A 20169-nucleotide genomic window follows, 5' to 3' on the forward strand; every position below is an offset into this window, starting at 1 on the left:
GCGCCGAGGGGCGGGGCGGTGGTGGCAGCGTGTGGAGGTGCGCATGCGCAGAGCGTGCCGGCGCCCGCTCCGCCATCACGGTGCTGGGCAGGCTCCTGGCAGCCATGGGCCGCAGGGCCCGCGAGCGGCGGCGGCCTCAGCAGCAGCAGCGGGGCGGGGAGCAGGGCGGCGGGGGAGGGGGGGAGCAGGGCTGGTCCGGCGGCTACCCCGAGATCGTGAAGGAGAACGCGCTGTTCGAGCGCTACTACCGCGGGCAGGCCGTGGTGCCCGCCGCCGAGTGGGACGCCTTCATGGCGGCGCTGCGCGAGCCGCTGCCCGCCACGCTGCGCATCACCGGCTACAAGAGGTGAGGGGACGGGGGGACACGGGGCGCGGGGACACCGCGGGGACACCGCGGGGCTCAGCCTCGCCTCTCGCCCCGCAGCCACGCCAGGGAGATCCGGCACTGCCTCAAGGAGCGCTTCTTCGCCGAGCTGCGCGGCCTCCGCGTCGACGGGCAGGAGGTGGAGATGCCGCAGCCGCTGAGCTGGTGAGCCCGCCCCCCTCCTCCTCTCAGCCCCTATCCTCAAATCCTGCCCCCACCCCCTCGCCTTCCCCTCTCTCACCTCTCCCCGCTGCGCCACAGGTACCCGGAGGAGCTGGCCTGGCACACCAACCTGAGCAGGAAGATCCTGCGCAAGTCGCCGCAGCTGGAGAAGTTCCACCAGTTCCTGGTCAGCGAGACCGAGTGTGTAAGTGCCCCGTCAGGACCTGCTGCTGCTCCCCAGCCCCACGTGGAGCTGTGTTTCAGGGCGGCGGGACAGGTTGAGGCAGCGCCTTTCCTCCCAGAAATAGCCTGACTCAGAAAAAATCTGGATTTTATGTTCCATTGATTCATCTGCTAACTCCAGCAAATAATTATATCGCTCCACATCACGTTGATTCATCCCATAACTCCAGCACATAACTACGCTTTTAAATATTTTTACTAACATCATCACAATTTTTTGAGAACGTGAAAACAAGTGCTTCCGGACTAATTACTTGCTGTTAAAAAACAGATGCTTGAGCAGGGTAAAATCCATGTGTAAACGCACCAAGGCGTACCTTTAATAGCGGATGTTTCACACTTTCACTTGTTTGACGCCAGCTTCTATTTTCTTTTGAACAGAAATCACAACTGTAGAATTAATAGAAATGGACTATATCCAAAATTCGGCTTAGAAAATACTGATTCTTATATGGTAACATAATTTAATCCTAAATTTGAAGCTGTGTTTTTGACTGCTTTGTTATTTTAATTTAAGGAAGATGTTTTGTTCTTTTTAGTTTATTGTAAAATAAACGTTTTGTCTTGTCAAATGTTTTCCTTTCTTTAAGGGAAATATCAGTCGTCAAGAGGCTGTTAGTATGATCCCACCTCTGCTGCTTAATGTTAATCCTCATCATAAGGTAACTCTAAAATACAATGCACGCTAGGGTTTTTTCATATAAGACAGATTGCTTAAACTAAGCCTACAATGATGGTATCAGTGCTGATATTCTATGTTGGCGTGTTTTATGCTTTCTGCATGTAGACCACACCAGTCAACTAGTGTTCAGTTCATAAATAGAGAGACAGCTGCTTTTTCAGCTATGAGCAATACTAAGGAAAAAAGACTTTGCTTTAATGTAGTTGCGTGATCTTAATTTTGGTGTGTAAATGTAACTAGCTGTATCCAGGTTAGGTATCCTATTTGTGTTACAACCCCCTTTTAAAGTAAGGTAACTAAATGTTTAAACTTCCTGTTATCTGTCATGCTGTGAACAGACATGCTTTTCCAGATCCCAGTTGTCATGTTCTCTACCAGCTGATTTTCAGTCCTTTATACATTTTGAAGAAGCCTTTGTACCTTTTGAAAAAGTTGCAAACTTCTGATCCATATATCTGTTAGGCAAAGTAACTTCGGTGAGCTGAAACCTGCTGTTGATGGTGGCTGAAAATTACAGGTTGCTGACTTAAATTTGAGGTGGCTAAGGAACACACAAGACACTTTCCAATGGCAGATTGTAGGGATGGAGGTATCTGGTAGCAGACTTCCTGTTCTAAACTTGTCTGTGTTTGCACGCACTGTACTTCAGGCCGGAATGAATGTCAGTCAGGTGGCCTTACTCTTTTAATCTGTGTCAGAGAACTAGTTAAAAGTGCCCTGTGATCTTAAGCAGCCATGTTGTGCACTTCTTTATTTAAAATTTGTAAATCTCCCTCTTCCTTCACTGAAAGGATTTAGTGATAGGGATTGTCCTTATGAGTCACAGGTACATTTTGAGTTTCGCATGGGGTTGAACAGGTAGTAAATGTGTTTGACTTCATGTAAAACACAAATTGAATATTTTCGCACATGCTTTTGTATTTTGTATTTGTATTTTTTCAGGTGGTTTAGATGTTCCCTACAAGCCAAAGTTCTTCTCATGTTGTAGACCCTTAGAGATAAAACTGTTTTCGTTGATGTTTTTATGAACGGAACTGTACTTTGTAGTTTCTTGTAGATCAGTGTTCTGAGTAATCATAATCATCTTGTGTTTATATGCAAAAACATATATTTAACCAAGAATACATAGCACGTTTTTCAAGTATGTAGAAGGCAGGGCTTGTTCTTTTTAACCTTTTTGTCTTTTTAGATTTTGGATATGTGTGCTGCACCTGGATCTAAGACTGCACAGCTCATTGAAATGTTGCATGCAGACATGAATGATCCTTTTCCCAGTAAGTTTGGAAAAACGAGCAAAAAAAAATTGTGACTTTAAATTTCCCCCTTTTTATGTAATAGATTAATATCACCGATGGCAACTGCATTTAACTATGTACTGAATTCCATCATTGGTTGAATTATATGAGATGGAAAATACCTCTGCCTTTTCCTTGAAATGTTGTGGGCTTCCTTGGCTTGAAGAAGAGAGATGGATTATTTATCTTCACAGCTGAGCGTGCAATAGATGCAATCACAGATCAGTTTCTATGTGGTGGTTTGCACGCCTTTATGTTCTGCTTGTATCCTGCACTTGGATTAAGGTGCTTCAGCCTTAAATGAAGGTTATCAGAAGTGTCTTTCTTTAAGCTCCTAGAGTAGTTTGGGCTGGAAAGGACCTTAAAAGTCACTCATTTCCAACCCCCCTGCCATTGGCAGGGACACCTCCCACTACACCAGGTTGCTGAAAGCCCCATCCAGCCTGGCCTTGAGCACCTGCAGGGATGGGGCATCCACAGCTTCTCTGGGCAGCCTGTTCCGGTGCCTCACCACTCTCAAATCTCTACCTTCACTGAGGTGCTCACAGAAAATACTGTCTCCATAAATTGTGAATTTTGAGGGGTGTGTTCTTTCTGTACACCAGCAGATTTTCAGTGTCATACAGAAATCTGTGGTGGTAGAGGAGGTTTTATCTCCGAAGGTTTTACTTTGAGAACAAGAAGGGAAGGGCCCTTGGTTGTACCTTGGAAACTCAGCTGCATGGAAGCTAGAAATCTTAAAACTGTATTTGTCACATTAGTTAGACCTTACCATTCTTAACTTACGTTCAGTTAGGGGTCCTCTGTTTATAAATGGTCCTCTAAATAAGAATCTCTAGTAAAAGATCTGCACAAATTTGAAGATAAAGCAAGCCACTCTGTAAATTATTTAGCTGTTAAATAGTAATGCTTCTTCCCACTGTTTTATGTTCACAGAGGGTTTTGTAATTGCTAACGATGTTGACAACAAGCGGTGCTATTTGCTGGTTCATCAGGCTAAAAGATTAAACAGTCCATGCATCATGGTGGTAAATCACGATGCCTCCAGTATTCCTAATCTACAAATAGACGTTGATGGAAAAAAAGAGGTCCTCTTCTACGACAGGATTTTATGTGACGTCCCCTGCAGGTATCTTGCATGTATACCAGTACTTGCATTTTTGTGTTACCAAATGATGTTTTCCGTGTTGCTTACTGTGTAACTTTTGGTTACATCCAAAAAAGGTGAATCTCTTAAACTGTCGTAGGTAAGGGGATACCAAATCAAGGTGGCCTTTTATTATTCCAAGTGGTACTTAAAATTGATTGGCTGAAGGGTTACAAATTTTCATTTTATGCTCAGAATATTAAAATACAAATATAGCATAGACATAAACAGTACAGCAAGCATAACATGGGAGAAGGACTGTTATTTTTTTGCAGTTGTAAATGACTTGGATATGGAATTAATTTTACCCACAAATAATACAAATATGTTCGACTTCTGTTACAGTGGAGATGGAACCATGAGGAAAAACATTGATGTATGGAAGAAGTGGACAACACAAAACAGTTTGCAGCTCCATGGGTAACAAATGCTTGTTGTACATCCGTCTTTTCGTTTCTCCTCCTCCTTTTCCTACCTTTTTAGCACTCGCTTGCATTTGTGTATTAATATATGACAAAGCAGTGTTCCTTTTCTCTGAAATCAAGAGCTTATATGTTATTCCCAGAAAGGGTTAATATTTTAGATCACTTGGATAGGATTCCTAATGTTTATGCAGGTGAAATACTGATGGAAAATAACTTATACAATCACAGAAACTTGTAAAACTTAATAGTGGTGTTTTAGTGTATTCTAGAATATTGGAGCCCATACATAAATGGTTTCAGCTACCTGACACTGAAGTTAATTTATGGTAAAATGAGTATTTAGCCTCGTACAAGGTACTAGGTAAAAAAGCCATAATTTAAGCATAGATGAAAAACTTAGAACATTTTATTTGCATTTGTTGCAAGTTGAGAATGCGCTCAGTTAGTGTGACTCAGCTGACCTGTGATGACATGTTGTTACTGCTTGGCAACTCATTTGTAATTGTAGGGTTTATTGCAGTTGTAAGTATGCAGCTATAGTATAAGCTGGTCATCCAGCTCAGAGATACTCTTCACTGAAGTCCAGCATTAGCTAAGCGTTTTTGTCTGTGACAACAGTCATATTACACTTCATTTTAATTCTAGATTTCTGAGAAAAGTAGGGCTTAGGGGGTTATTTTTCTAGTTTTGCATGCTTCATTATAAATTTGACAGGGCACTAGATAGAAGAAAATACAGAACGCTGCGTTAAAACTTGCCATGCAGTCCCATTAATGTTTGACCTAATTGCTGTTTTAACAGGTGTAATTGTGAGTGTGTGTGCAGCACAGAGATAGCTGACAGTTTACAACTGAATTTAATTTGTGTGTTGGTGACAACTGTTGAACTCAGAATATGCTGAGTTAGCCCATGGAGAGCTGTTTGTCTGAGGTATAGGTAGCATAGCTTCCCCTGAAAAAAAAAGGGGGAAATGTTTCTGTTTCCTGAATGATGCCTGGTTAGACCCAAAATGTTCTTTTAGATTGCAGTTAAGAATTGCGACCCGTGGTGTTGAACAGCTGGCAGAAGGTGGGAGAATGGTATACTCTACATGTTCATTGAATCCTATCGAAAATGAAGCTGTAATCGCAGCTCTGCTGGAAAAGAGCCAAGGTGAGAATGCAATCTTGGATAGTAGGGGAAATGTTATTTTTTCAGTCCTCCTCTCTCCCTGTCCCAGTGCCCGACCACCCTCTGGGTGCAGACCCTTTCCTTAACCCCCATCCTGACCCTCCCCTGTCCCAGCTCCATGCTGTTCCCTCGTGTCCTGTCACTGTCCCCAGAGAGCAGAGCTCAGCGCCTGCCCCTCCGCTCCCCTCCTGAGGGAGCTGCAGGCCGCCATCAGGCCTCCCCTCAGCCTGTTCTGCTCGGGACTGAACAAACCAAGGGACCTCAAGTGCTTTTCATGCATCTTGCCCTCCAGACCCTTCACCATCTTTGTAGCCCTCCTTTAAACACTTTCTAATAGTTTTACGTCCTTTACATATCGTGGCACCCTGAACTGCACACAGTGCTCTAGGTGAGGCTGCAGCAGTGCAGAGCTGAGTGGGACAACCACTTCCCTCAGCTGGCTAGCGAATGCCGTTCCTGATGGTCCCCAGGGTACAGTTAGTGCTTTTGGCTGCCAGGGCACACTGTTGACTCATTCAACTTGTTATTGACTAAAACCCTCGGATCATATTATGTGGGACTGCTCTGCAGCTTCTCATCCCCCAGTCTGTACGTATAGCCAGGGTTGCTGCTTCCCTGGTGCAGAATCTGGTGCTTTCTCTTGTTAAGCTTCATGTAGTTGGTGATTGCCCAGCTCTCTAATTTGTCAAAATCTCTCTGGAAGGCAAAGAGATTTCTGCCCTCAAGGGAGTCAGCAGCTCCACAAACTCAATATTCCTTCAAGTCCTGCATCCAAGTCATTTATGAAAACATGAAGGAAAACTAAAATGGAGCCCCAGGGAACCCCACTGGCTGCCAGCCTATAACACTTGAGTCCAACCCATCAGTCAATTGTTCACCTATCATATTATGTATTTATCTAGCTGTGTGCTGGACATTTTGTCCGTAAGGATACTTCGAAAAACAGTATCAAAAGCTTTACTGAAACTAAAAAAGATTACATCAGCTGATTTCCCTTGGTCAACAAGATGGGTGACATTGTCATAAAAGAAATTAAGTTCATTAAGCAGGACCTTCCCATCTTGAACACACAGTGGCTCCAACCAGTGACCGTGTTGTCCTTCAGGTGTTTTTCAATAACACAGAGAACAATTTTCTCTATAATTTTACCAGGCACTGAAGTGAGACTGACAGGCCTGTAATTACCAGGGTCTTCTTTCTTGCCCTTCTTGAAAACTGGGTCAGCAATTGCCAGCTTCCATTTGACCGGGACCTCTCCAGATTCCCAGAAACACTGAAAAATAACAGAGAGGTCTGGCATTGATATCAGCCAGCTCTCTGAGTACCCTGGGATGAATCCCGTCAGGTCCCATGGGCTTCTATGCCTCTAGCTGGAGCAGCACATCCCACACAAGTTAGGGGTTGGTTGCGAGTTTATTGGTCCTTTTCCAAGCTCTATTAATGATATGCAAAAAATACAGTAGAATCAATAGAAGTCAGTCTGTGTTACCTGTCTTCTGATTCCACTGGTTGGGCTCCATGACTGATACTCACATTCCCTTTGGAAAACACAGTGTAGGACCTTACTGATGTGTGCCATAGGAGTAAAAATCAGAGTGTCCTTAAGCGGTTTGAGGAATGTTCTTGCGTGCCAGTAAGTGTGAGTCACTGATACCATCAGCGTCCTTTGAGTCACATTTTAACATGCTTGTAAATTTGTTTGGGCTTGTGTTTTTGTACGTTTTTGGCTTGCATATGCTGCTGTTAACTCTCAACCACCTGAAATAACAAGAGGTGAAAAAATTGAGCTGGGAAGGTGCAGTGCATTAATTTGGGTTAGTAGGGTTCGGTAACCAAAATTTCTGAACTTTAGCTGAGGGACATTTTTTTCTGAGTCAGGATCTTGAAGTTGGGAGTCACCTAACTGGATTTTGCATGAATTTTTCCACAGAGTTTATTATTAGGATCACAAACCGAGAATGGAAATAGATAGAGGTCAGCAACTGCAGCATTTGGGGCAAATGTAATACTTGGAAGTAAGCATCTTTACTGCAGTATTGGGCCATGGCGTATGGATAGCTCATTTGGGTATCCCAGTGAGCAAACCTTATCCTCACAGGGCTTTGAGTATAGATGTGGCTAAAGAAGGGCGAAGTAGTAGTGCAGTAGTCTGTGAGGGGCATTGCACCTTGAGGAATTGCTTAGGTCAGTCCTTAGTACGTAGCACTTTGTAGTACTGCTTCTTGTGGAGCACATCAGTGTTTCCTTTCCCCTCAGGGCAGAAGGAGTAAGGAAATGGCAATTTTGTACCACGTTTCTCTGCTGGGAATTGTAGTGCTTCTGCTACTGGTCTAATGCCCGATTGGTCTGATGTAGTCTTGAGGCATCAGCTGAAATCATGCTGGAAGTAGTCAAGAATATTCAAAGTAAAGACACAAATGACATTTTGAATCTCATTCAACTTGACGTTTTAGAATATGTATACCTGTATCACTTTTTCGTTTATTTAAAAGACGTACTTCCAGCTGTCACATACAGCTAGCCGCTGTAAGAGTAAATGTTTAGTCATGTAGAAGAGGTTGATAAATTGTGAAAAACATGAGGAGAAGTCTGCCTTATTTTTAAATAACTATTCAGAATCACAAAAAAAAAAAAATGATGAGGTTACTCTTCATCCCAGAAGAGTACTTCTGTGAAAAATACTTAAGCAGTTTTGTGAATCCAAATGCTAAGTAAATGAAAACAGAAGTTGTTCTATGACTGCGCTGCCTGGAACACTGATGTTTAATTATATAGGTTGTGGTGAATTACACTATGTAGCAGTTGGGAAAAGTGTCTAACCAACCATACGTTGTTCTTTGGTTGATTTATAGGTTGCAAACATCTGTAGTTGGTGTGAGCAGCTCTTAGCATCTTTCTTGTTGATTTGCACTGTAGTAATTGTATTTTGTTCCTTGGAAGTCTGAAAAAAGCAAAGGCATTAAAGTGGTCTTAAAACATTAAGGAAAACTACTTTTATAAAAGTTAATTAGGAGAACAACTCTCAAATTGTGTTTTCAAAAATGTTTTGTATCTCTGACATTCCAGGTGCCTTAGAACTTGCTGATGTCTCTTCTGAGTTGCCAGGTCTGAAGAGGATGCCAGGAATTACAAAATGGAAGGTACTTTAACCTGTTATTTCTGTGATGTTCTTGGTCTATAGTTGTGTGTTAAATTATGGAAATTTCAAAACATTAGATTGAGCTGAAATAATGTTAGCAACTTGCTGTTTAGAGTTTTAGACTATTGTAGAGAAGAGAGGTAAAATCTTTCTCATGGTAAGTTCTTGTCTCCTCATCTGCTCTCCTTTTCTACTTTGGGTTTTCTTGGCTCTATCACCTCTGCTTTCTTAATGATTTGCTTTCCTACCATGCACAGCTGATGGCCTGTAGATGGCAACATAATTTCAGGCACATTTTAATTTAGCCCTCTTCCTCCCTCTTTACAGTTTATAGCTGTTAGATATTACAGTTGTTTAGCTGGTCCATTTGAATCATTTGGAAGTAAATGCTGTTAAATCCATTATGGAAATAAACTGTAAAAACTGCAGTGATGTGAGTAATCCTAGAATATTAGTAGAAATTCAGTATTTTGTTCCAGACCTTATCTGATTCCAGTTCTGGAAACAGACTAGTAGGGAGGGGCAAAAAAAAAAAGGGGGGGACACCAAAAACCCCAAACCAGAGCTTTTTCAACTTCCTGTTAAGAGTATAATCAAGAGAAGTAGGCAGCCATCCTGGCAGTAGGGAAAGGAGCTCTGATTAAACTTTACTTATAAGTATGTGCCTTTGCAACACCATTGCTTATTATGTCTTTCAAAACCCCATTTCATAGTCTCTTGCAGTGGTACAGTCTGCAGGTTTGTGCCTGTGTGTAGGCTGATGAACAAGATGCACAGAGTAAAGGTTTGCTTATGTTCTGCTGTTAGAAATCCAGACTAAAAGCTGGCTGATTTCTTTGCTGTTATAGTTCCATAAGTTTCAATTGTGTTCTTGTAACTGAAAGGTATATGTAAAATTCATAACTGTGGCTCTGTAATCATTGTTTTATTTTGTCTGTGCTGTGTAAGGCTACAAATATATACATAAAGATTGCAAAGATTATATTGTGCTCCCAGGAACATTTATTTCTGTGATTGCAATTGAAATACAAATCCCCCTTATGGGTATCTTTAAAAAAAAAAAATAGTAATAATAAAATTTGTTGGAAGTTTGCAAGACATATTTCAGCCTTTATTTGCTGCTACTACATTCTTTTCAAGCCTTTCTAGCTAGCTTGTCACTGAATGTATTAGCTTGCTTTGGCACTGTTTTTGCTCAGTATAGTCTTTTGTTTCCTGGTGAAACATCTGTTCAATGGGAGTTCTGTGACTTAGCGATTATATTAAATATTCCTGAGCATGAGTTCACATCAAATCTCTGGAAACAACAAAAGGAAAACAAGGTTTTGTTCACGTGATGTTTAGATGCTTGGAAACAGCATTCAGGACTCTGTCCTTAAGTCAGATAATGAGCGAACTCCAATGACTTATTTCATAATTTTGAAGGAAAGAATATTTTAACTTTGGGTAATGGTAATCTGCTTCTGCATTGCTTTTAGTCCTTGTTCTACCTTAACAAGAAGCTAGCAAAATGTGTGGTAGAAAGGAGTTCAGTGCCTTCTTTTCGATAATTTGTCATTCCAGCAGTTACACTGGGAGGTTTGACAGGCAAACCGAAACTGAACAGAGCAGGGCTGTTGGGCAATTATTCTAATATCCACTATAATTCCAGACTTGTTTACACATCCAGTTGTTTATCAGTCTCGTGGTTTTTCTCCCCAGCTGAACTCATGACTTACAAAGGAAAACAGTTCAGAATCACAGTCTATCTTGTCTCCATCTAGCAATATGGCATGCAGCATGTTTGGACTTGAAATACCTGCAAAAGGGTAGTATTTTAGGTGTAATTGGTTCAGTGTCTGAACTTCTGCTTATATCCTAAGAGTCCTTAAAAGCTTTGAGCCTTCAATGGAATAAGATGATGTTTTACACATGGTTGTTAAGTATCTTTCCTTAAAAAAAAAATCGCTATCTATGACCTTTGTATTTGTCATGGGGCTCTGTGCTTATATCTCCTAAAAAATAAAATTGGGATTCCTCATTTCTTGTCTCTCCTGGAATGCAAAGAAGAATGATCAGCATTATTCTTTGTATACTGCTTGGAAGGTGCCTGTAGCAGGATGTTTCACAGCCAGTCTCATGGAGAAAAAGAAGTGACGTACTCTGTATAGTGGTTTACTAATCTTATACATTCCGCTTTTGTCCTTCATTCTTTGAATTTTGGTGTTCTGTATGTTCTGGAAGGTTAACAGGGATAATGCAGTTGATTCTGCAGCAGTGTCTACTGGACTGCTTGCTTTTTGAAGCATACAAAGTGGAGGAAAGAGGCACGGCTGGCAAGAATCTCCTGCTCTTAGGTGCACACGTACAATGCACGTTATAGGAACAATGAGCTATAAAGAATTTAATTTACTGTAACAGAAAATAACTTCTAGGCATCTGAACCTTGGTTTGAAAGTATTTTAATTAAAAATGGTGACCTGTATTCTTTGTTATTTATATTTCCTCTTTGAAGGTCATGCTGAAAGATGGACAGTGGTTTGAAGAGTGGAAAGATGTGCCTTTAAATAGACAAACACAAATACGTCCCACTATGTTTCCAGTAAAGGATGAAGAGAAGCTAAAGGCAATGAATCTGGAGCGTTGGTAAGAGTTTTTCCTAAGTAGATTTTACGAGGTTTTGATGGTTACCTCCTATGGTGATGGACAAATTATAACTAGGAGTTCAGATGGGAATGTGTAGCAGTATGCCTGTACTTGCATTATGTCTATGCTATGCTTGTACAGGTCTGAATACAGTTTGGTTGCTTCATAGGTAATGTCAGTACACAATATTTAGATTTCAGTGAACATTGCTTACAAGGAATAGGTATTAATACAACAGGTCAGCTTCTTTGCAACCAATAAGGATACATGAGCAAAATTACTGGAAAAGTATGCTAAGCATTATCAATTCAACACCGTGACTTATTTTCTATGAAGGACTTTGCATAGTTATTCTAAAAATAGCGTTTAGATATGAGTCATTAAAGCTCAGATGTGAATGGTGAAATGAATGCGTTGCACTGATGCAAGTAATTTTGTCAGAACGCTCTATTTTAGATCCTGTTCCTACCTTGAATTAAATCTGCGCAATCCTGATAGGGGTACTTTATGCTGAAAGTAAATGTGATGCTTCTAGTACTTTGCAAGAGTCTGAATGCTGATGATGAATCTGCTGCAATTTTTTTTTCCCTGTAGTCTTAGGATATTGCCACATCACCAGAACACAGGAGGCTTTTTTGTGGCTGTTTTAATAAAAAAATCTCCAATGCCATGGAACAAACGCCAGCCTAAGGTAACTTCTTTTAAAAGAGCAAAATGCTACCTTTCAATAACATTTCTGGAATTTACCATCTCCTTTTAATATAGGAGAAAAAGGGAATTCTGAAATCATTGTGAAATAGCAAGGTAAAAGTTGAACAGAAAATTAAGACTGAAAGAACTACAGAACCGCATTGGACAGGGTAGCTGAAGCTGTCACTGCCTTCGGCTGTGTGATCTGTTTGCTGAAAGTTTTTTTTCTACTGTGTTGTAAGCTAATTCTGATTTCAGTTTATCTTACTACATGATGGGTTGCTCAGAAGTGATTTGCTAGCAGATTGAGTCCATCAGATCATCAACAGGGGAATGGATGTAAAACAGTAAGGAGCAGCAGCAGCTTCAGCCATCTGACTTTGATCCATTGTTGTCAGTTGTGTGTTTTTTAATTATTAGTATTTTAAGTTGATGTGACTTGTTTGATCTCTTAGACTGTATCTTGGAGAGAAACTTCCTGTGTGAATCCCTTTTAGCTGTTTCAGTTTATTTGATATGCTTCATTAGAAGCCCTTGTGAGTAAAACTTCTGCGGCAGTAAGGAGAAACTGTTTGTTCGGAGACAGGCCTCATCCAAATAGTTTATACTGTTCAAAGTTTAATGCTGTAGCACTCAGTGCAGTTTAATGCTGGTGTAGCAGGCTGTGTGTGTCATTTTGACTGCTAGGAGGAAAGAAGCAGGTCCTGGCTTAACGTGATCTCTGAATGCTTGAACATGATTTTATAAATGGTACGAGAATACCTTTCTTGTAAATTTGGTAAGACATTGTCTAGAGCTATGCTTAGCAGTAAATGCAACCTCTAACTACCTCAGTAGTTAGATTAGCTAACTAAATGGATCTGTCGAAGCACTTCCATACAAATTGATAAGAACTAAGCATGTGCAAAGAGAGGGCATGGGTACCTTTTGTTACCAATTAGGTACTGCTTTGTCTTTGTTGAAAATACTTTGTTTGAAATAGGTTCATCAGAAATTGTCACAGAGAACAGAAGATGCTGAAGTAACAACAACGAATGCAGATGATGGTTCTGAAGATACTGCTGAGGAACCAACACTTGCTGAAAATGAAGAGTCTAAGAAAATGCAGGAATCTCAGAATTCAGACACGGAGCAAAGCAAAAAAGGAGGAGTATGTGGGTAAGAGACTAAGTATTTGTCTTGTGACAGCCTCGTTATTGCTGAGTATTGTGTAGCTCTTCTGTTATTGGACTCTTTTAGAAATGGGTCAATAAGAATTACTGAATTTGCTCAGTTGTCTACATTACTGTGCCTGTCTTGTGTTTAAGCAAATTAGGAAAATGACTGCCTTGCCTATTAGTATTTGCAAAGTCTGTTAGCTCTTTCTTCTCTGTCAAGGAAAAGAAGTTAACCTTTGGAAGATCTTTAACTGCCTCTAGAGTTTCTCTCTCACAAATCTCTGCATACTTCTTTGTGTGCTTTCTGCTTTCAAGCACTGCTTTCACTTCCTTATTTTAAGAAGCTAAATTATAGGTAGTGTTGTCTTACTGAAGTACAGGAGAATGTCAGTATCAAGTTTGGCATGCTACTGTTATCATAAGGCAAGTGTTGACTAAATGAACTGAATATACTGATTCTAAACTGATCACTTTTTGCTAAAATTGAGAATGGTATTTGCTTTTTAGACCACCACCATCTAAAAAAATGAAGATGTTTGGTTTTAAAGAAGATCCTTTTGTGTTTCTCCCTGAAGATGATCCATTGTTCGAACCTATCCAGTAAGAAAAAATGTTTCTGTTTTTGCAGTAGGATTACAAATAGTATAGGAATATTAATAATTTAGTTAATCACACAAGATGGATCTACTTGATCATACATAAGCTTTTTCCCTAACATTTTACAAGATGCCCCTTTCCTCCACATTTGAGCTCTTAAAATGAAAGTCTAAAACATCTGGATTTGGCAGGCCACAGAGGACAGTTTGCATTGGAAAATTTCAAATGAATCTTAGTATTTATGACCAAGAAGCTTTTCTTATGCTTAGAAATGTTAGTTTTTTTGTACTTAGAAATCTCAGAAATGTTAGTTGTTGTGTACTGAAGCCAGTGTCAAGTGGCTGAAGGTGTTTCTAGAGATAGCTCAAGCAAATATGCTAATTTGTACATTTTGAGTGTGTGATTTCATTGTTCATGTAACCAAAACAATTATTATATGGTCTCAGGAAGTTTTATGCATTGGACCCTTCATTTCCCAAGATGAATTTACTAACTCGAACTCAAGAAGGAAAGAAGAGACAGCTGTACATGGTTTCTAAGGAGCTAAGGAACGTGCTTTTGAACAACAGTGAGAAGATGAAGGTATGGTTCATCTTCACAACAAAGATCATAAGCATCAGTGGATGCCTCCTTTAACTTTTTTGCAGAGTTGACCATTCGTATGGAGAAGTAGCCCTCTAATAGGCCTCTTCTTACTCTGAATGTTTTCCTCTGTTTCCATCCTCTGTTAAAGAGATGAAGTACTATCTCAGAGGGGTAAATATCAGTCTCCAAGATTAAAAGCACTGTTATTTTTGGCAGGCAGAAGGGATCTTAAGAATAGAGGAAGGGACTATAACTGCTGCTCTGTGTGTGTACATGAATTCTTCTGTGATCTTCAATTACTTTCACAAGTAATCACAAGTTTACGCTGATGCTGTTGTAGATATGAGCCCCTTATAATTATAGGACATATTAAGATCCTGAAAGCCTACCAAAAACAACAGATAACTTCAGTTGAATTATTAGTTGTGTGTGCTATATGGGGACATTGTTTAAAGTAATTTCAACAACTGAATGTTTTTAAAAATGCTTAAGCCGAATGATGTTGACATACAAAATATGTTTTGTGAATTACAGATCAAGGAGGAAAAACATTTATTTATTTTATTTAATAAGACTCCCATGCTAAATGGATTCGGCAGGCCATGGAGGATGGTTTGCATTGGAAATTTTCAAATGCATCTTAGTGTTTATGACTCCCATGCTAAACAGAAGTCACATTAAATAAATAAATAAATAGTCCACATGCTAAAGATTTGCCTTAAAAGTCATTGAATAAACTGGGCTGACTTCAAAGCTAGATCAGGTGTGGTTTAGGGTCTTGTTTAGTTGAAAACTGAAAATTTCTGAGTTTGTCCAGTACATATTACAGGTCTTAAAGACAGATAAATACTTATTATTTTATCCCACATGCAGAAAATGGCTACAAAACAGACAATTTCAAGAAACTGGTGTGTTTCACTAGACAGTAAGACTTTGGGTACCACAAAGGATATGTGTCCTAATATTAAGCATCTGTTTTTAAAATCCTGTCCTTGATTGAATTTCCCAAAATCACACAGAGATTTCTGACCAAGATTAAAATTAGACCTTGATAGTTGGGTGCCCTCATTTTAAGACTACCTCTTTTTCGCATTGTTCAGTTTTCAACATGGAAAGGAGTAAAAGACTTCAGAGAGAACTATATTTTGATACTGGATATTCCTTTTTTCCTTGAGTTAATGTTCACATGAACTTAAATAAGTGCCTAGTACAAATGAGCAGATGTGTCAGAGTTAGCCTTTTTTCCTAGTTTTAGTAGAGCAGTTGTAGAAAAGCAAAGTGGTAATTTAGAATTTGTACTCTTTAATGATGCTTATTTGCTTTGCCATTTGCAGGTTATTAACACAGGGATAAAAGTCTGGTCTCGCAATAGTGATGGTGAGCAGTTCGGATGTGCCTTCAGATTAGCACAAGAGGTAATTATATAGTATTTTATTTTCAGAGAAGATAACTGTGGTGTCCTCTTGAGCTTAGAGCACAGTTGGCACTAAATTTGTCAGATTAAGAGCAATTTGCATTTTTAGAATGTTTTAACATTTGAAAATTGTCTTCTGGTATCGGCTAAAGCATGTACTGTTTTTAACATTTCTCCTTCAGAAAGTAGAGGGCACATTTCAAAATAATTATATTTATCTATTATACAGGGGATATACACTCTATACCCATTCATTCATGCAAGGATTATAAATGTCTGCATAGAAGATGTTAAAATTCTGCTAACCCAAGAAAATCCATTCTTAAGTAAATTTAGCAGTGAAACACAGAAGAAAGTCAAAGACATGGGTAAGTCTTCTAGTTCGTGATATGACAAAACAATCATTATGATATTTAAAACAGAAAACTAGAGAAAAATCCACTCACATAAACTGTATTTGCTTAAAAAAATGACTGAAGTTACGTTAAACCTGTTAATTAGGTAGTGAAGCATTACTGAAGCCCGGTGTGTTACTAGGATTTGTAGTCCTTTCTGGTCACAGCCCTTGAGGTTTATGAATTCCAGAGAAGAGAGAAGTTGCAAACCATGTGAATTCATGCAGCAGTAGTGAGGCGTTTAAAATACCTGAAGAAGAAAAATTTTAGGTCGACTGTTGATCTTTGCTCCTCGTAGTGTGCCGGTTGAAACTCTTTGTCATCTGAAATTGTTTCTCATGATTCTGTGTATCAAATTTAGGTACTCAGATTTTATTGTCTTAAATATGGGGAGCAATATGGACTCATGATGATTTATTTTTTCCTCCGTGCTGGATGCTTGAAGAAATTAAGACTCTTTTTCTGTTTATTTATATCATTTTATTTCCAAGTCATCACAGGTCACTTTGATATGGGATGAGACAAAATGGGAAAAACTTCAGAAATAAAATTTGGGCTGGCATACTCTTATCATAGAATCATTACAGTTATAAAAGACTTCAAAGATAGCCAGTCCAACCATCCCCCTACCACCAATATCAGCCACTAAACAATGTCCATTTTACTTAGGTAAAAGGTCCTTGCTGGATCTTCTGAGTGAATTAATCCACTATGTGGTTTTATAGCTTAATTGTTTGCTTTGGGGACTTTTTTAGGCAATTGCTGACGTAACTAAATATTTTTGGTCTGGCTAAATAAATAAATAAGCACTATTATTGTCTATAATTTATGGTGTTGATGTAGGTAACTGCTAATCAGCTGTCAAAGTCATGCTGTGAGGCTGTCTAAAAAATTGTTGGTTTTTTTTCAATATTTTTCTAATTACAATCATTCAACGTTAACATTGCACCAAGTGACACATCTGTTGTTTTTCTCCCCCCTCACCATGCCCTAGCGATGGGAAGTATAGTTCTGAAGTATGACCCAGACCCAGAGTAAGTAGATGTGTTGCTTTCAATTTACTTGCTTTTAAAATTTGGACAAGAATTTATTTTCACTATGAGAAAAACAAAAGTGGAGGTGCATTGATATCAACAATGAAGTTAGACAGAATGCAAAGAATTGGAAGGGAAAGAAGCTATCTTGCCTTTGTGCTTTCAAAACAGTTGCTCTATAAAGGAGAGCCCCTAGTTCTGCCAGAGATGCACAGGATGATTGCATGTGATGTTTTTGTTCCCTGCTAAGGGAAAAAATTAAACATTTCCATTGTTCATTTTTGTTGCCTAAGCAGTTTCAGAAGCTTTTGAGATATCTTTTTAAATGTAAGCTTACATTGCACTGTTGCTTAAATTAGTTTTAGAAGCCATCAGAGCCAGAAAATCATTTTACATGTTGCAGACATTAGAGCTTTTTTTTTTTCTTTTTCATTTCTTGCTGGTAGGCAAGCAGGTACATGTTTAGATATTGAAGTTACGAACAAAGTACTTGCATCTTCTACAGATAGTTATAAATTGCACTTACTGTTAAAGATTGTGTGTTTATTTATCAGGATATGCCTATAAAATTAAGTTTTCAAGATTCACCTTTTCCTAGTTGACCAAATATAACTGCTTGTTTGTAGAAAACCTGATGAGCTTCAGTGTCCTATAGTGCTGTGTGGTTGGCAAGGAAAGACATCACTCCGTGCCTTTGTGCCCAAGAATGAGAGACTTCATTACCTGAGGATGATGGGAGTTGAAGTGTTTAAAGCAAAGAGGAAAGAGGAGGAATCAGAAGGTAAAACAGAGGAAGAAGGTCAATGTGGAGCAGCACAAACGGAGGAAGGAATGGATGTGGAAGATAAAGAACATGATTTAGTCACAAAAATGGAAGCAGAAATAGGTGAAGAATCTTCCCACAGTCCTGTGGAAAGCAGTGCTATGGAAGTAGAAAATAAAATTGAGGATTTGGGTCAATTTAGTAAAAATAGCAACAATCATGTAAGCCAGGAAAGTAAAGACAGTGATACAAATGATGTGAAAGATTAAATTTCTTTCTCTGTTACTTGGCTGCTTCCCTGAGAACTCATCCAGTCTTGCTTCTAGCATAGAAGAATATTTTAAAGTTTCAGTTGGAATGTGATGTTCCTTTTTTAAAGTTTCACCTATTTTATTTTTTAAATCAAAAACTATAAAGAGATTTCTCCTCAACCATGTCTTATTTGTACCATTTTTACGCTCGGTTTCACTGGTGGGTTTGAGTGTCTGTTGCTGGCAATGGACCATGCACCAGTAAAATCTAAAGCCTGTCTTTAAAATGGAATAATGGTATGTACAAATAAACTGCCTGTGGAACTGTTCTGCATTTTATGAAGATTTCCTTCAGAATAAAACAAGGAAACAACCAAAAACCAAACCAACAAACAACAACAAAAAAAAACACAGTGTTTCATTCAAAGCATAAAAGTTCTAGAAATAACATTTTTTCCTTTAAGAAAACCAACCACCAACCACCCAACCTGAGTACTACTTACATTTTTTTTTTTTTTTTTTTTTTTACTGGGTCAGGGAATCATTGCAAGTATGCATACAAATACATAAACATATAGGATACTTAACTAAAAGCCCATTTAATTTATTCAAGATAAAATATTGCGTAGCAGAGTGGCAAATTCTTTGTAAGGGAGGTGGAATGTCCTTAACTAGATCTTCAGGTGCGCTGAACGTGCTTCGGACTCATGTCTTGGAATGTGCCTGAAAGAGTCTGTGACTGTCCCTCATGGCTACAGTAGTCCTCTGTTTCTCGGTCATTCCATCAAATGGGAGTTGTCTCTAATTTCTGCAAGATACTTGTTTATAGTTGAAAAATACTTTTTTTTAAAAAAAGCAGTATGTATATTGTCATAGAGTAGATGTTTAAAAGAGGTTATTTGGGGCCAAAAGGGTGATTTACATAAGCCGACTAAAAAAATTTACTCAGCTGTCCTCAAAGCTTATAATTTACATTCCACCCTTTGTGGCTTAGTTTCTTTCTACTTTTATCAAGTTGACCTGAAAGGAAGGTGACTGGTGGTACAAGTAATTGTCCTGCAGTAGAACCATGTGATGCAAATATTTGTGCTGCTTGTCAAACTAAATTTACAATGTTTGTTTTTCCTGATGAAGTCCTAACATGGCTTGGATCCGTTTGCTGTACCTTGCTACACCGGACTTTCTGATGCCTGCCCTTGAACTACTTCATCACAGGGTGTATTCTCGAGGGAGAGGTGTAAAACTGAAATAGTGACATGTCCTCTGGTAAGATGCTAAGTCTTATGCAGTGAAAAAGCATTGACAGGACTCATTTTCCTCCTGAGAGTTCATAAAATAGGTTAATAAAAATGTTCTTACCCTTGTATTTTGCTTGTTAGAGCTAAATGCTCTATGGTACATATCCACAACCAAGGTTTGAGTTCACTCTTTGAACTGACAGCTGCAGATGGATGGGTAGCTTTTTGACAGGTCCTGCATAGCAGAATTTTCTTTCAAAAGAAAGTATATATAAAGTATAATTTTTAATTCTAACAAGATACATAAGAAAAGAAATCCTGCTGATGTAGCAGCATCCAACTTAAAGCATGAAATAAGCATTGGTTTTCATATGTTTGTATTTATTTTTACATATTGGGTATTTGAAATGGAGGAAGAGTTGCATGATCAATGTCATACAGTCTGCAGTACTTAGCCCTAAAGACTAATTATAACACAGCCATTATTTTTATGGTCTAATGATGTCCACAAATTATCAGAAGGTCAAAAATTATGTAAAGAAATCAGAACTGATGGCTTCATGTACTGCATCTGTTGGTGCCTTTGAGCAGTAATTTAAGCTTTGTTTCAGTCTGTGACTCTGCAAAGGTTTCAATTCTAGGGCAGGTTCAGCTGATGAAAATACTTGTTGATACAGCTGATTGCAGCAATTGGCAAAAAGCTATCTGTATAAAAGAACAGTCTTGATGGCTTTTTATTTTTTGACAGCTTGCCACTCTCAGACTAAAATGCGAATAGAAAGCTTATGTCTGG

At 39.1% G+C, this 20169-nt stretch overlaps 1 protein-coding gene across 1 annotated transcript; it reads left to right on the forward strand.

The window, feature by feature from the left end:
• Positions 1-54: 54 nt before the first annotated feature.
• On the forward strand, positions 55-18472 carry NSUN2 (NOP2/Sun RNA methyltransferase 2). The gene is made up of 18 exons (XM_068671031.1): positions 55-346; positions 425-529; positions 626-731; positions 1360-1431; positions 2641-2725; positions 3683-3875; positions 4239-4313; positions 5340-5470; positions 8555-8628; positions 11122-11252; positions 11847-11943; positions 12925-13100; positions 13607-13699; positions 14143-14278; positions 15616-15696; positions 15925-16063; positions 17085-17124; positions 17751-18472. Exons 1-18 carry the CDS (start codon positions 105-107, stop codon positions 18154-18156), a joined length of 2382 nt encoding a protein of 793 aa, XP_068527132.1. The 5' UTR covers positions 55-104; the 3' UTR covers positions 18157-18472.
• Positions 18473-20169: the final 1697 nt, after the last annotated feature.

Source organism: Anas acuta, chromosome 2 (genome assembly GCF_963932015.1).
Source record: "Anas acuta chromosome 2, bAnaAcu1.1, whole genome shotgun sequence".
Classification (NCBI taxonomy): domain Eukaryota; kingdom Metazoa; phylum Chordata; class Aves; order Anseriformes; family Anatidae; genus Anas; species Anas acuta.